The sequence below is a fragment of the Apis mellifera genome, linkage group LG5 (assembly GCF_003254395.2).
Source record: "Apis mellifera strain DH4 linkage group LG5, Amel_HAv3.1, whole genome shotgun sequence".
Classification (NCBI taxonomy): domain Eukaryota; kingdom Metazoa; phylum Arthropoda; class Insecta; order Hymenoptera; family Apidae; genus Apis; species Apis mellifera.
In genome coordinates, this window is record NC_037642.1 from 7,173,551 (window position 1) to 7,189,722 (window position 16,172).

The window sequence follows — 16,172 nt, forward strand, 5'->3', positions numbered from 1 at the left end:
CCAGCAGTCGTCCGTCTGTCGAGAACGTGTTGAGGATGATGTTGTTCGTCGTGCGTGAGGGTCGACGACGACGACATTTCGTAGCACGGCGAGGCCCGTCAACGATGTGTTGTCTACGTAGCATTGTGAGAAACTTCGTGTTCGCGTAACGCGAGTTTAAAAACGAAACAAAAGTGAAAAAATACGATATAACATCTCTCAATTAAATCCATGCGTTCCATTTAGTCATGGCTTCAGTGAAAGTAGCCGTAAGAGTTCGTCCCTTTAACAAAAGGTGCGTGCTATGCAACTAGTGATAAGCTGTGATAAGTTATCAATGTTTTGCGATGCGAATATTTTTTGTTTATCACAGACTTGTTTTCCGATCATAGTTTTTGCAATTGATTGAATAACTATTCAAGACCTGCTATATGATTTAGATGACAATGTTCTGAAAAATATTTTTGATATAATTCGTGAACTTTCGACCTTCGACCATAATTCATTCTATGAGACGATCAATCATATGGTTTCGATCGACCCATAATGCGACTGATGACTGGACGACGAGATTCTGCCACCTGCTGTCATTCGTTTTACATTTTATGCTATCGCGAATTCTTTTATCGCTTCGATTATTTTTTTTCTAGTGTTTTGTGAAAATTTAAAGTGTGCAGTTTCATGACTAGGGATGTGAATTTGTCAAATTTATATTTCAGGGAGCTGGCAATGAATGCAAAGATGATCGTACAAATGGATGGCAAGAAAACACGGATTTTTAATACCAAGGTATTTCAATAACATTTCAAAGTTTTTTTTTTACAACGTAAAGAAAAATATTGTTACTTATTAAGATTAAATGATTTCTTTCTTTCATTATTGTGTATTATCCGCAACAAGCAATTCCTATTAATCTTTGTACAATTCATTTCTAATAATTGCGAATCAACTTTCCAAAAAGATTTTCAAACTGTAAAACGATTTTTTTTCGTCTTGAACTACCGTTGACCGTCACGCCGTTAAAACGCTCCGGAGCTCGAATCGTGTCATAATTTCTGGTCGAACGAACCTCGGCTATTGACCTATTAACGTCACAATGACCGCGATGTGAGTATATTATTCATATATATGCAGAATCTTCTTTACCATTTTAAAAATATTTGTTTTCTAATATTATATCATCGATATCCATTTCTGTCGCGTAAAATCTTTAATCAAAATAGTGAACGAGATAGAAAATAGCATGTCATCTGATCGGAGAAAGTGCGAAAATTATCGGTGGACCAATCCCGGATAAGTCACTTTCGGTCGCACAACACTAAAATACAAAACTAACCAATATACCACGATTAATATGTTTCATACAGATAAAATTTTATCAATTTTGTTTAAATAACATATAAATTATTAAAGTCAATTATATTATCTTTATTAACGATTCAGCATAGTTTGTAATATTAATAAAAATTTTTTCTTATATTTCATTTTTCAAATCTTTGATTACTTTTTACATTTCTCGAATGATTTAATTTATGTTAAAAATTAACATAATGATCAGTTATATATTTTACGATTAAAGAAAATAGTTTTTACATAATTCATAACTATAATTTATCTTTATCTCATGTAATAATAAGTTAGATATTCCGTTTTATTAATCTAATAAAACAGATTTATGAAAATTTAATTGAAATAAATGTTCGATATGGATATCATGATATATTTTATGCGCGCAAAACATTGATATTTACTTCGTAAATAAACACATTTCCAAAAAAATAAATCTTTTTTTTATAACAATAACTTTATTTCTTCTTCGATATTTCGGAACAAAGAACATTGAATTCTTTGAAATCGATGACCTCGGCAATAAATTTGATGACTCAAACTTTTTCCCAAGGACAAATCTTAAATTTCTGGGTTTAAATTAAACGCGTTCACATTTATTCGAATGATAATGATCTTCACCTTAGCTCTGCATATACCAATTGCATGATGGGTAAATATAAGAAATCTTACTTTTTAATTATCTGTTATTCTTCTTATTCAGCTTTGTGTTGCATAATATATGAAGTGGTTCTTGATAGGTATACAATTAGTTATGTGGGATGCAACCTAACGAATGCACATGACATAACGGCTTACTGTTTGCCAGCCACTTGTGAATAATGTACCTCTTCAATGACAATAGTCATTTTATCGGCTTTTGACCTATCTCGTCTTTTTCATTTTTTTTTTTTTTTTTTTTTTTAATAATTAATCAATTATAATTTGATATGATATTAAAATTATTTAATTCTAAGAGAAATTTATTTGATGATGTACATGATTCAATTGATAAAATAATTTTAAAATATTTTCTTATGTCATTGTTTTTATCATATTTCTATTATATATATAATTAAAAAAAATTTACGTATTATTATTTCCAGACACCGGGTAGTTGCAGAGAAATCGACAGGGAGAAATATAAAGATTTCACATTCGATCATTCCTATTGGTCCTTTGATACGAACGACGATAACTATGCATCCCAGGAAGAGGTGTATATTATTTTGTTTTTATGAATTTCTCATCTTATCAATCTATCGATTAATAATAAAATAAAAAGAGATAGATTGAATCATACATACATTGATAAATTAAGAAATAGAACATTGTTGATACGATTGATTGATTTACAAAATCGTATTTGGCAATGCTTTGATGATGAGCCACAATCAGAATTAAAATAGAAGACCGGCATGTGTATACCGATATAGTACTCATTGTCGTAAGAACAAATTTCAATTAAAGATTTTTGAAAACTTTAATATAACATGTGCACATATATAATCATAATTTTTTAATTATCAAATAAGATAAATTTTAATTATTATGTATTTGTAAGAAATTACATAATATATAAAATATGAAATATCTGTCTTTATTACTTGCAAAAATTAATTATGTATAATCAATTGATCAATAATTCATCAATTATTTTTATTTATTTAATTCATAATTCATTAAAATTTTTATAAATAAATCAGCATCAATCTATCAAAAAATGTAATTACGTATGTTTTAAATGTTAACATGTTAAATATGATGAGAAATATTTTTTTTTATAATGAACGACAATGGCTACTAATATTGCCATGTTAAAATAAAATGCTGATCCTTTTTTTTATTTTAGGTTTTCTATGATCTTGGTACGGACGTAATAGAAAGTGCCTTCGAGGGTTATAATGCCTGCGTCTTTGCTTACGGCCAAACAGGGTCTGGGAAGACCTTTACTATGATGGGCACCCCGGTAATATTCTTATTTTGTTTGTCATAGGGATAATCTTATCCTCATTCTGTCATAAAAAATTATTCTGTTAAAAATTTTTTAATTGCTATTTACAAAAGTTTATTACAATAAAATAAATTTTATTTCTATATTTCTTAATATATTTCTAAATAATTCTTTAAAGTTATTCTTAAATTTAAATTCCCTCATTATTTTAAATACATTGAATATATTTTTCATAGATTTTATTTATAAAAGAAAAATCCTCCTAATTCAATTAATATATTAACATATTAATACGCTCTAATGCCTCTAAATCGCAATTCACTTTTCATCACTACAGAAATTATTGCAAAACGTTTGCCTAAAACTTTCACCTGATTTCTATAATTTTTCTTTAATTCAAAATATAATCTCATTATATAACAATAATTTTAGTTATAACACAAATAATTCTATTTTTTACTTCTAATAATTTTTTATTATGTTTAAACCTTAGGAAGCTCAAGGATTGATACCGCGGATTTGTAAGACATTATTTGCTAGAATGGCTGCTGGTAAAGAGAGCGGAGCATCGTATAGAACCGAGGTATCTTTCCTGGAAATACACAATGAAAGAGTAAGGGATTTGCTAAGACTGGATCAGTCACAGTCTCATTCTCTCAGAGTGCGGGAACATCCTAAAAGAGGACCTTATGTCCAAGACCTGTCGAGCCACCTCGTATATGATTATTCAGACATTCAGGTAAATGAACCCGTCCTCCACTTCCTATTCGTTCCACTACGATACTCCTGAGAGAGATAGTTTTTAAATAAAAAGTTGCTCTCTGTACGTAGGAATGCATGGTGAGAGGTAATACGCACAGAACTACAGCAAGCACAAACATGAACGATGTGAGCAGTAGGAGTCACGCGATTTTCACAATTACATTCGTGCAAGCTGGACTATCCGAAGGCAATATGCCATCGGAGACTGTTTCCAAGGTGCATCTTGTCGACTTGGCTGGAAGGTAGTTGAAAGGAATACTCTGAGGATATTTTTTATTTTAAATCGTCAAAGAAACACGTAAAAGACTATTGCATTATTTAATCTCTGTCTTTTTCTCTCTCTATCTCTCTGTCTGTCTGTCTATTTCTCTCTTTCTTTCTCTTTCATTTTTATTATTAAAATCTAATAAATAAATAAAGATTAAAAAAGTAATATATCAAAAATATTAAGATGAAAGTAGATGAATTAGATGAATAGTTAAATGGATAGATTAAGATGGCCTTTTTTGAATGTATTATTATATGATCATCCAAGAAAATATTGATATATGATACAGAATCTTTTGTTCACAATTTGTGAGAAAATTAAAAAATACAAAATATAATTTTATATTTGTTTGTTTAGCGAACGTGCAAACGCTACAGGTGCGACAGGCCAACGACTAAAAGAAGGTGCGCATATCAATAAGTCACTGGTAACTTTAGGTTCTGTGATATCGGCGCTTGCGGAACTCAGTTCTACAGGCGATGCGTCTTCTTCCTCTAAGCGTAATGTCTTCATACCTTATCGAGATAGTGTGTTGACATGGTTGCTAAAGGATTCGCTTGGTGGTAACTCTAAAACAATTATGATAGCTGCCATTAGTCCAGCTGATTGTAATTACGGCGAGACTCTCAGTACGCTCAGATACGCTAACCGAGCGAAAAATATCATTAATAAACCAACCATAAATGAAGATCCAAATGTAAAATTGATCAGGGAACTCAGGGAAGAAATACAAAAATTGAAATCCCTTATTGGTAAAGATATAGTAAGTGTTAAAACTTATATACTTTCTTCTGTAATAATTAAATAAATTTTATATAAAAGTAAAATTTTTATCTGTTTGTTACAGAGTGTTGAAAGACCACCACAAGTATTGTTAGCTCAAATTCATGAAAAACAAGAGCAGGAGAAAGTATTGACAGAAGAATGGACGGAAAAGTGGCGAGAAACGCAACAAATTCTTCAAGAGCAAAAAGCATTAGGTCTTCGAAAAAGCGGCGTTGGTGTAGTCTTAGATTCAGAGATGCCACATTTAGTAGGAATTGACGATGATCTCCTCAGTACTGGTGTTACACTTTATCATCTTAAAGAGGGCAAGACATTAGTGGGAACAGAAGAAGCACCAACCACGCAGGTAATCATTCGGTACTACATCGTTTCTAAAAATTAAAATTTTTTTGAACATGAACAATTAAGTTAACAATTAGAATTATATCTGAATTATAATATAATGTACTGTTAATAAATAGGATATTGTATTGACTGGTGTGGACGTCGAGCCAGAACACTGCGTGGTAGAGTTAGATAGTGGCGTGGCGACCCTTCATCCCCTTTCTCTCCATTGCTGGATTAACACCGCTCAAGTAGATAAACCAACACGACTATCACAAGGTTGTATTATTCTTCTTGGGAGGAACAATATGTTCCGATATAACGATCCAGCTGAAGCGGCGAAACTAAGAAAGGAAGGTGGAACGGGTAATGGTAACTTACAATCTACAGTCGTCAATCTTTCAAGATTGTCCCTCTTGAGTTGGAGTGTCTCGGATTTGCATGCTTCATCCTCTAGCGATAACCTTTTAAATTCGAGCGAAGATCTGCGAGCGCTCGAAGAACTGGAACAGCAAAAAGCTGCTCTTATCAAGGAAAAAGAAGATTTCAAGGTTCGTATTGATTAATTAAAGATATTTCTTATACTAATGAAACTCTGAATACTTCATGTTATTATTAGAGATATTGAATATAACGTAATATCATTTTCCTATAAAAATTATACTATTAAAATTAATATTAATAAAAAAAAGAAGAAAACATTAAAAATAATGTCTCTCCTGTTATCTGACCTATATAGAGAGAACAGGAAGAAAGAGAAGAAAGATGGGCCGCAAGAAGAGAAGCATTGGAAGGAGCGCAGCGTGAGTTGGAACGTGAATGGGGTGCCCAATGGAAAGAGTGGGCAGATGCCATAGCAGCTCTCGAATCTCGACAACGCGAGTTGCGCACGCGACGCCACATCCTGGAACAAGAGCGACGGGATGAAATGACGCAAGTAAGTGACTCGGACGCGCCGTCTCCAGATTTGAACGTAATCTCGATCAAGTATCAATTCTACCTCGTCCTTATTGCTCTCGGTGTCCTTATTTGCTTGTCTGGCAACATCATCATCTACTCGCACGTTTGTCCGTTAAACATGTGACCTCAGAAACTCAAATTGATACGTAGCAAAAAAAGATATCATGTTAATTCATATCCATATCTTCACGTAAAAAAGAGTATTCATTGAACATTGAATACACGAGTTTTAAATATAAAAACTGTGCTATAAAATTATCGTTGATAATGATAATTTTTCGTTTTCTACTTCAATTCAATATAGATTTAGAAATTTATTTAAAAAAAAAAAAAGAAAAAGCTTAAGGTGCTTCAAAGCAACGAATGGCGTCTAATATCAGGATTTTGGATCCTGATATTGTAATATAATGTAACTAATGTACAATTACATTGTTAATGGGACAATATTTGTCCAATATGTAATTGAATCATTTTTTTATATATATACATATATATATATATATAAAAAAAATGTCTATCTTTTTTTTGTATTATACTTTTTCATTTTCATGCAGGTTCTATTACGGGTTAATATAAAAATGCGCCTAATTTCACGCAGATGAATATAGCTGCCTGTAGAGATTTTAACGCTTATTTTTTTTAATAGCGATAGAAAAGCTTATTATTGGCGATAAGTTGCCTGAAACGTTTACGATTAAAGTGCCAGTGTTGACGAGATATTGCCGGACAAATATGGCATTCTGTGGAATGTTATACGTTAAGTACCTTGTAGACGACTGTTAAGTGAACAGAGTAAAAAAAAAAAGAAGAAGAACGTGTTATGTACATATTTGGCCTTGTTTTTTTGTAGAAACGTCTATATATATATATATGGGTTTGTTATGCGAGAAAGAAGAAAGAACTGTTGTTATTATATACATATATATATAATATATATATATACGAATACTGTTGATTAATAAATTTTTCTTACAAAAATTGGCCTTCGATCTTCCACGATATAATATTGCACGCACACTTCTGTTATCTGTATTCTATCTCACACATTCTATTAAGCGTTACACGTTATATATGGTCGAGAGAATTAACGCTCCCGATTAACAAACCCAGTGTATCTTGTTAACAATTTTGTTGGGATACGTCCGCACGTGCACTTTGTCGAGTGCTGATGTTGGATTTAAAAACCTAACTAACCGAATTATTAAGGTAATGTATTATCGCGATTATTTTTCATTTCATTTCTGTTTTCTTCTTTTTTTACCATTAATTCTTAATTTTATATTCAATTGAATTTGTCAATAATTCTCATATAAATTAATATTATTATCGTAGCCCCTTTTTATGCATAAAAAGTAGCATGCTTTCATTTTTTATTTTTATTTATTGAACATTATTTGTCTTTTACATCTCATAATTAAATTATCTATATATATATATGATGATTTGTAAAATCTCTCTTGTTTTTCATTGTTATTACTTAGAATTCATCTTTCATCAAAAAAAAAAAGAAAAGAAAAGAAATAATAATAATAATAAAATAAAATAAAAAAAAGAAAGAAAAAGAATGGAAAACGTCTAAACTATATTGTTTTCAGTTATCTTTTTTGTTAATGCATCGATATCTGTGTGTGTGTGGTACTAGGTAGAAAATTTATGTAGGGAAGTTGCCTCTCTGCGTACAACATTGCAGTCCAAGCATCGTCAGTTTCAAGAATTCATGAGCAATCACGAACGTGCACAAAGATTTCATCAATGGTGGGAGAAGGTAAGAGTCTCTAGACAAAATGGAAAATTCGGCATAATATGTGGCACGTGTAGTCCGTAGTTTGATGGCACGAACTACTGAAAGAAACAAGGGAAATAGAGAAGAAAGTAATTGCATGCAATATAATTCTGCATCTTGACTTATTTTTTATTTTTTTTTTTGTTTTATTAATTACCCGTAATTTATTTGTTTCTTCAGTTCTTTTATTTCAATTGTGTGGAAAGTATTGTAATGAAGTATAAACATAAAAACAAAGATTCGCAGTTTTTCAGTTCAGAAAGAAAAAATGTACCATTTCAGACGGATGACGGTGCTGGTAGTGACGGCAGTTTGCCAGAATCTTGGTCAAGCTTGAACGATGATAAATGTGTTGACGCGGTGAGAGAGCTTGTTAATCATCATGTAAGTAAACTATATCTATTTTCAAATCTAATTATAATTTTAATGTATGAGTTGATTCCAGAAGTTAAGCATAATTCTTTCTTAAGCAAAGTTCTTTCATGGATCTGTAAATTATAATTAAATTATAATTGCGAATAAAACCAATTGAATTTAATAAGAAGAAGTCGTATAATCAGACTTATAAAAAGATTTACAAAGAATAATTGTCTATTTTTTAAAATTTACATCATATTCAAAAATTAAATTCATGTTTAAAAATCTATTTTCTAGAAAAAAGAATTAGCTGTTTTGGAAACTGAATTGCAAAATAAGGTAAAGTCCCTCAATGAACACCAGTGCAAGGTGGATAAAATGGAAGAGGAGTTAATTGAAATAGCTAAAAAACAAAAATATATGCTTAATTTAGAGGTAAAAATTAATAACAATAGTCATTAATTTTTTTCTTCTTACCATTAAATATTGAATATTTTTATCGTTAGTTAGAGGGAGAAGGAAGTACAGAAAAAAAATTGTTGCTCGCGAAACGAAGTCAGGAACAATTGCAAGAGATCTTAAGAAGAAAACAAAGTCTCTCGTTAAATTTAAAGCGTGCATTACCCGCTTTTTCAAATGATTGTTCTTTGAGTGGTGATGAAATTCATCAAAATGGAGATACCCAGATGTTTGATAATACGTGCAATAGAAAACTTCAAATAGCTTCTGCTTTGAGTTTACTGCCACAAGATATTCCAAGTTCCATAGATACAGCGGATACCTTTCACACAGCCGCGGCTGATTCTCCTGAACTTCGAATTCAGGAATTCGAAGATTCAGAAATAAAAGAATCGCAGGAATCATCAAATGAGAGGCAAAAGGAATTAGAAAAAGTTTCACCAGAAGTTCACTTGGAGAATAATAGGACTAAAATGTGTGAAGCAGAAAACAGAAGTTTGGTAAATTTGAATAGAAAATCTTCAATAGATACAATTAAATCAGAACAATGTAATGGTACTGTTAGTGAAAAAACGGAATCAAAATCTCCAACAAATTCTATTATGGAGGAAGATATTCCTGAAGATTCGCTGGAATCTCCAGTGCAACAAAATCCAGCAATGAAACGATTGAACCAAAGAATTGCTCGTCAACGAATGATGGTGATGAGGTGTTTAGAGGCCAATACGCCTTCTAAAGAAGATTTAAACAGACAAATTGCAATCTTACAGGATCTTCAAAAGCAACAAATTGAATTAGAAGTTTCACTGTTAAAAGATGAAAGGAAAAATCTCAAGCAACAATCTAAGTCACAATGCGATGATAGATTGTTAGCTAGTGATATAAATGATCGTACACAAAGTGTAGAAACTATAACGTGCGGTGATATTGAGTCCACGACTAACTCGGCTACTTTATTAACCTTGGCTACAACGCGATCTCCAATTCTCAGGAATCACAGGCCTAATACTAATGAGGAGAATTTGTCGGAATCAATTGCACCTCGAATATCATCAGGAAGAGGATATTCAACAGTATATTTAACAGTAATTGATTTTGAAGTATTTTTAGAATTTTGAAATCAATTTTCAGCTCGTTATACATGTATAAATATATCATCTTTTTTTTTCAGAGTCAAAATCGAGGTGATCGTTTGAGTAGTCCATATTCCTTAACAATCACGAGGTCTCTACCATCTTTGATAGCAAATGATGCCGACTATGACAGTGTAATTAACGTGATCGTTAGTATACCTTCTTATGTAATACGCGGAGCTGGCACATCCAGTCATTACGAATATGAAGTACGTGTTGTGGCTCAGGATGATAGCTGGACGCTTTTACGTAGATACAGAAGATTTCGAGAGTTATATATTTCTATGCGACAGAAGTATGGTAGCAAGGTAAGATTTTTTTAACATTCTATTTATTAAATTATATTTCATAAATCAAGAAGAAAAAGATTTGATAGTATATAGTTTAGTTATCAGTCCTTTAGCCATTTTACTACGCTTTAATTAATTATAAAGGTAGCAGCAATACGCTTTCCACCTCGTCAAGTTTTCCCAAGATATGAAGTTGTGGCACGGCAACGTAGAAAGCGATTAGAAGAATATTTACGACGACTGATTCAAGTCTGCTCAGAATTGCCGCACTGTGAATCTCTCTACAAGTACAACGGCAATTTAAGCAACATAGATAAGCAATCACTGCTAGAATTTAGTTCGTTCTTCAGACGTGGAACGTTCGAAAGCAGTAAATATGGAACAAGTTAAACAATTAAGGAAAAAGCACACATGATTCTCTCGAAGAAGAATGAACAAATTCAAGTGGACGCATAGGAAATATTTATAATTTGTTATGTATTTTTTATATCAATGAACTGGAAAAAAGCTAAAGTGGGGAAAATATTAGCAAAATATAATTACCACTTTTTACAGTTATTACTATATATTTACCAAAATATGTCTCCAAAAGTTTATTGTTTATAAGACTGATATATATCATATATTTGATATTTGTTTTATTCTTATCATTAGAGAATAGAAAAAAAATATTTTGCAACTTATATTTAAATAAGGAACTAGTATATCTTCAAATAATTAGATTCTATTAGAGAAAGATTAAAGATATTGCTTATTAAAGTGATATTGCTGGAATTATGTATGATTACTTGTTACGAGTTGCAAATATTTTCCTAATGTTTTTCTCCCGTTAGAATTTTACAATTTTCCAAGTGTACCTTTTTTGCTTCTCTAGCGAATTGTTAATTTCATTGAAATTCGCGTCTATTGCTAATAAATATAAAGTTAGATCAGTATTGTTACAAAATACGCACGATATAAGAATAATTTGTTGTGCGCACAATCACAGTGACCATGATCGGGCGTTTATGCTCGTGATAATAATTAGATTTCATAAATGATCGCGTTTATTTTTTTGTCGAAAAAGCGTCTTTTACACATCGTCGTGACTGAAAATTGACTGGATATTAGAAGGAATAAAAGAAAAAAAGTAACGAACTTCCTCCTAGTATGTAGTTATTATAAACTTATTGAATTATCATAATTTTACGAAGTGCAAATAATATCATATCGCTGTTAAAAATCTTCCGCGTGTGCGTGCGCGCGGTTCCAGGAATTTATATATATATAATATATATATATATATATATATATATATATATATATATATATATATATATTGTATATGCATATATTGTATATTGCATTTCGCGGCAAAGTTTGTAAAGAAGGAAAGAAACAGCGATGTTAAAGTTGACTTGGAATCGTTATGTAATGCTTATGGCAATGAAAGAATTGTTAGTAAATGCTAACTTTGATATTATTGATTATTCTCGGCAAAATGTTTCCGCTCTATTTATGAAACTGCTTCTCGATAAAAAAAAAAAAAAAAACATATGCTTTTCAAATTCGAGAATTCTCTTATTATAGTAAAAAAACAAAAAAACAAAAAAAAACAAAAAAACAATCGAATTTTTCCATTATACGGTCAGATCATTTTGCCTTGAATTTTCTGAGTAACAAGAATGTTATTAAGAAAGCTTATACTTAAATCCTTGTTGTTTAGTATCGAATGAAATTTATAGCAATACGTATTGTCATTGAAATGAATAATCATTTGTGATTGATGATGAATGACACGTATTTCATGGCTGTGTACAAACGGATTTCAAACCCCGAGGAATTGTCCTGAACGGCTAGTGGTACTAGTAATTCGTAGCCGGTCTATACATTTAGCAAATTATTTAGACAAACATTATACCTCATCTTTCATACAATTTCCGAGAAAAAAAAAAAAAAAAAAAAATTATAAATCGCTTTTTTTTATACTCGATCTATGTTCTCTAAATGTAAAGACACATAATAAATTGTTATAGCTCGATTAATTTAATTATGTTCGATTAATATTCTTGTAACTTATAATAAAAAAATCTAAATATTGATAAAAAATTAAAAATTATCAAGGAATTTAAATATTGTTCTACATTTAACATGCAATAGATATCAGATAAATACAATTATTATTTATTATCTTTGTTCTTCATCTTACAAATGTAAATTTATCTTGAGCATTTTTTGTGACATACTAGATTTCTATTCCATGTAATTGTTCAATAATGAAACTTATTATTAAAAAATACTGGATCATCCAGTTTTTATAATGCACATTTTCATCTTGATTTGTACCATGTCACATGATGATCCATGATATAAGTTTATAAATGACAAATTACAAATGACGAATTTAAACGAAATATAAAAGCTAGACGATCAATATATGAATAGGCACTATCTTTTTGTAATAAATTATGAATATAATGCTTATTATATGTATATATACCTACAGTTAAATGAACACTTGCTCGCTCGCTAATTTATCTGCAAATGGTGCAACGATTACTCTCGTGGCAAAATAAAATGTTAAACCAAATGTAACAGAGATCGGTAATGCTGGCAATGCTTTTTTAAAAATAGCCAGCAATAATAATGTTAAACAAAGTCCCTGAAAAATAAATCCATAATAAAATTTTTAATATTTTAATATAAGATAATATAATATAAATAATGAAATACGTACAATAAGAATAGCAACGAAACAAGCTAATGTAGTATTCCAATCGCCATAACTGGAAGCTTTCCCAACTAAAACGCTATAAAATATAAAATCACCAAGACCTAATTTCACTCCTCGTTCCTCCTCAGTAATTGGGACTTGTTGTCCTTGTGATTCACGTGCAACACGATTATTTTGTCTTGATCTTTCTGTCAAAGACAAAGTGTTTTCGCGTACTTCTTGTGCTCGTCTTGCTCCTCGATCACCTGATAATAAAATATTACATAAGATTATCAGAAAATTGAATATAAAATAACAAAAATTTATTTATTACCATGTGTATCTATCCATTCAGGTGTAAATCCGCCCTCTTCTGCATCTCCAGATGTAGAATTATTTTGATTATTTGCTTGATTATTCATAGTATATGTTGTATTATCACTAGCAGTAGTATCATTAGTAGTCATTGTTGCTGTTTGTACATAACCAGCATAAGTCATTGTAGCTGTGTACATAATTGTCGAAGAATAAATTAATGCAGGAAAAATAGATTCATTTCGCTCTTGTGCAGTCTCTACAAGTATTCTTAAAGGTCCTTTTGGTGTTAACACAGCAATTAAATCTGAGTAAAAAATTATAAAAAACTTATATTTTATTTACAATATTATTTTATTTGCTTATACTTTTTTAGAAACAAATCTATTTACCCCAAATACTAATAACACCAAGTACAACCCATGCTGTCCATTCTGGTAAATATTTAATAAAAACAAGCGCCATTAGAGCAGAGATAAAAATAAGATATGCTTGTTGTAATTGTAAAGGACCTTGCCAATGTATACATATCATTCCAACTACTCCAAAATTCCACAAAACTAAACCTAATGTATACAAATCCATTGGAATGTTATATGCTTTTAATACTTGTCTGCAAAAAATATTTTATAAATTAAAAAAAATAAAAAATAATTTACAAAATTATAATACTTACTCGCAATATAACATAGAAAACATAGATAACAACAATAAGGAACTTATTATCAACCATCCATGGATTACTTTATAAAATTTATATTTATATAGAACAATAAGTATCACAGTCATAAATACAATGACACTCATTAATATTAAAGAGTTGGCAACTGCTTGCCAAGCCTTTGTACTTGTGTCAGCACTGTCTTCATGAAATGGAGTGTATACTCTGAAAATATTTATATTTAATAAATATTATTCTATTTCAATAAGAAATTATAATTTTATAAAACATAAAAGATTTTAGTACTTACAGATACATTCCTTTAGTTGTGTAAAAATTTATAGAACTAATTGTGGCAACTACAACTAACATACAAAGAGATACAGGCACAAATAATTTAATAACATGTGCTGCTCCATATTTTAATTCTTCTTCTTCTTCATCTCTATAATTTCTTGATCTACCCTGGACACTACTACTTAATGTACTTCTTCTACCTGAACCTGCATTATTTGATATACCTGGTGTTTGAATATGAACCTCAGGAACTCCATTTTCAATCTATAATTTATACATTATCAAATACAAAAAAATTTTCAAATTATTTTAAATTATATATATATATATATATATATATATATATATATATATATATTAATATTAATATTATTAATATTATTATTAATAGTTGATCACAGGATATTGTAAAATACCTCTTCGTTACTAATACGCGAACGCCTTTTTCGACCAGTGACCAAGCCCAAATCGTCCGTGCGAGATTCCGCGACGTGACCGTCCATTAGGCTTGTATATTCGTCCGCCGAATCGTAAGTATCACTCTCAGACATTCATCAACGCTTATAGCTATAAACAAATTGACATAAGGACTCTTTGACAGTTTGACGTACGCTTTTTTGTACTTCCGCGCTCTGTTTAGTGAGATCACACAATAGCATACGACTACATTCGAAAAACCACGATATAAAAATAATTAATTTTTATGCATTGAAGATTATTTATGGGACGTTCTTATAAAAAGCACAACGTAAGATACTTTTGATTATTTAAAAATGAATGCTTTTGTCAATTTGAGACTTTACAAATAAACTGTATACCTGATGGCAGCCATTTTATGAAATGATTACTAATTTACCTCTATCGTTGAATACGGAGAACTACAAAGAGCGTCGTTTTGAATTTAAATTTTTACTAATTTTAGTTTTAAATAATTAAAATTAAATTTTTTATATCATTTTTTATTTAAAATTATGCAAATTTATGTAAAGTTTTTTGAAATTGATCATCATAATTTTATTGTGCAATAAAATGTACATTCCATCGCAGAAATGTGTACAATCAGTACGATGTTAAATCTTTGGATAACGAATTTACAGAAGAATCATATATTAAGTCAATTCCGAATATTAGTTTCTACAAAAAAATTACATAACATATAATTTTATTTTTTTCTATTTAATTACTATGTTCTATATTGCTACTAAATTTTATAAATGTTCTTAATGAATTCGAATTAATTATGTAATATAGATTGTATAGAATTTTATTAAAATTTTCAGAAATTCTATTCATTATTTTAGGAGCCGCAAAATGGCACTACAAAATTGTTTAATTATCATAAATTTCAATGATGTTCCCATTAGACTAATGATTTAAAACAATTTCAATTTTGTTTTTATTTTTTAACAAACAAGAAAATATCTGTTTGACAAAAAAGTTAAATTAGAGAATAATATATAATATTCCTCCAAATCATATGAAATAATTACTATATATATATATATAGTATATATTAACTCTGCTTTATATTGATATATAAATAACAAATCAAATTCGTACCTTTTGTACATGTCTCCCATTTTAAATCGTCAAAAAACAAAATGACATTTAAGTAAAGAGATAAAAATTTATATGATTTAGATTATTTGTATGAATAATATTTTTAAGTGATTTTAATAATTTTTTCATATATAGATTATGTCAATTTGTAAAAAAAAAATTAACAAACAAATAACAAACTTATATATAGAACAAATTAATTTTAGTAATATAAATTCTAATTTCAGTTACTTCAACAGAATAAGCTTTACAGTATTAACTATTAC

The 16,172-nt window shown here is 29.8% G+C and overlaps 2 protein-coding genes and 1 long non-coding RNA gene across 12 annotated transcripts in view; 2 read left to right on the forward strand and 1 right to left on the reverse strand.

Annotated features, from left to right (window-relative positions):
- Window positions 1–11,528, forward strand: LOC413170 (kinesin 3D). 2 transcript variants are annotated; one of them, XM_006564185.3, is made up of 16 exons: window positions 1–274; window positions 699–768; window positions 2,412–2,522; window positions 3,158–3,274; window positions 3,753–3,998; window positions 4,091–4,263; window positions 4,647–5,052; window positions 5,137–5,421; window positions 5,537–5,950; window positions 6,139–6,336; window positions 8,002–8,124; window positions 8,425–8,526; window positions 8,797–8,934; window positions 9,006–10,043; window positions 10,130–10,399; window positions 10,526–11,528. In XM_006564185.3, the coding sequence occupies exons 1-16, from the start codon at window positions 228–230 to the stop codon at window positions 10,769–10,771; spliced, it is 3,984 nt and encodes a 1,327-aa protein (XP_006564248.1). In that variant the 5' UTR covers window positions 1–227; the 3' UTR covers window positions 10,772–11,528. The 2 variants fall into 2 exon arrangements, with proteins under 2 accessions (XP_006564248.1, XP_006564249.1); XM_006564186.3 differs by lacking the exon at window positions 8,002–8,124.
- On the reverse strand, window positions 4,519–15,205 carry LOC413169 (presenilin-1). 9 transcript variants are annotated; one of them, XR_003304733.1, is made up of 10 exons: window positions 14,763–15,205; window positions 14,360–14,610; window positions 14,065–14,274; window positions 13,781–14,001; window positions 13,408–13,695; window positions 13,098–13,339; window positions 12,865–13,022; window positions 6,131–6,303; window positions 5,524–5,902; window positions 5,316–5,446 (listed from the first exon to the last, which is right to left on the reverse strand). XR_003304733.1 is itself a non-coding variant. In XM_396620.7 (8 exons), the coding sequence occupies exons 1-7, from the start codon at window positions 14,895–14,897 to the stop codon at window positions 12,867–12,869; spliced, it is 1,503 nt and encodes a 500-aa protein (XP_396620.5). In that variant the 5' UTR covers window positions 14,898–15,205; the 3' UTR covers window positions 4,519–4,858; window positions 12,865–12,866. The 9 variants fall into 9 exon arrangements, 6 of the variants coding, with proteins under 6 accessions (XP_396620.5, XP_016767699.2, XP_006564247.2 ...); XR_003304735.1 differs by lacking the exons at window positions 5,316–5,446; window positions 5,524–5,902; window positions 6,131–6,303 and adding exons at window positions 6,682–8,198; window positions 8,417–8,630; XR_003304734.1 differs by lacking the exons at window positions 5,316–5,446; window positions 5,524–5,902; window positions 6,131–6,303 and adding exons at window positions 6,682–8,201; window positions 8,417–8,630.
- Window positions 14,765–16,172, forward strand: part of LOC113218799 — a 6,234-nt gene continuing 4,826 nt past the window's right edge. Inside the window, exon 1 of the long non-coding RNA XR_003304736.1 lies at window positions 14,765–14,876. This is a non-coding gene — a long non-coding RNA (uncharacterized LOC113218799). The remainder of the gene's footprint in view (window positions 14,877–16,172) is intronic.

Excerpts from the sequence above, each read along its gene's own strand:
- LOC413170 (XM_006564185.3), top strand. The coding sequence starts at position 228 with ATGGCTTCAGTGAAAGTAGCCGTAAGAGTTCGTCCCTTTAACAAAAG. Across the intron at positions 275-698 it reads GTTCGTCCCTTTAACAAAAG|GGAGCTGGCAATGAATGCAA; the intron begins GTGCGTGCTATG and ends TTTATATTTCAG. Across the intron at positions 6,337-8,001 it reads GACGGGATGAAATGACGCAA|GTAGAAAATTTATGTAGGGA; the intron begins GTAAGTGACTCG and ends GTGTGGTACTAG.
- LOC413169 (XM_396620.7), bottom strand. The coding sequence starts at position 14,897 with ATGTCTGAGAGTGATACTTACGATTCGGCGGACGAATATACAAGCCTA. Across the intron at positions 14,611-14,762 it reads CGCGTATTAGTAACGAAGAG|ATTGAAAATGGAGTTCCTGA; the intron begins GTATTTTACAAT and ends TATAAATTATAG. Across the intron at positions 13,023-13,097 it reads GTTTCGTTGCTATTCTTATT|GGACTTTGTTTAACATTATT; the intron begins GTACGTATTTCA and ends TTTATTTTTCAG.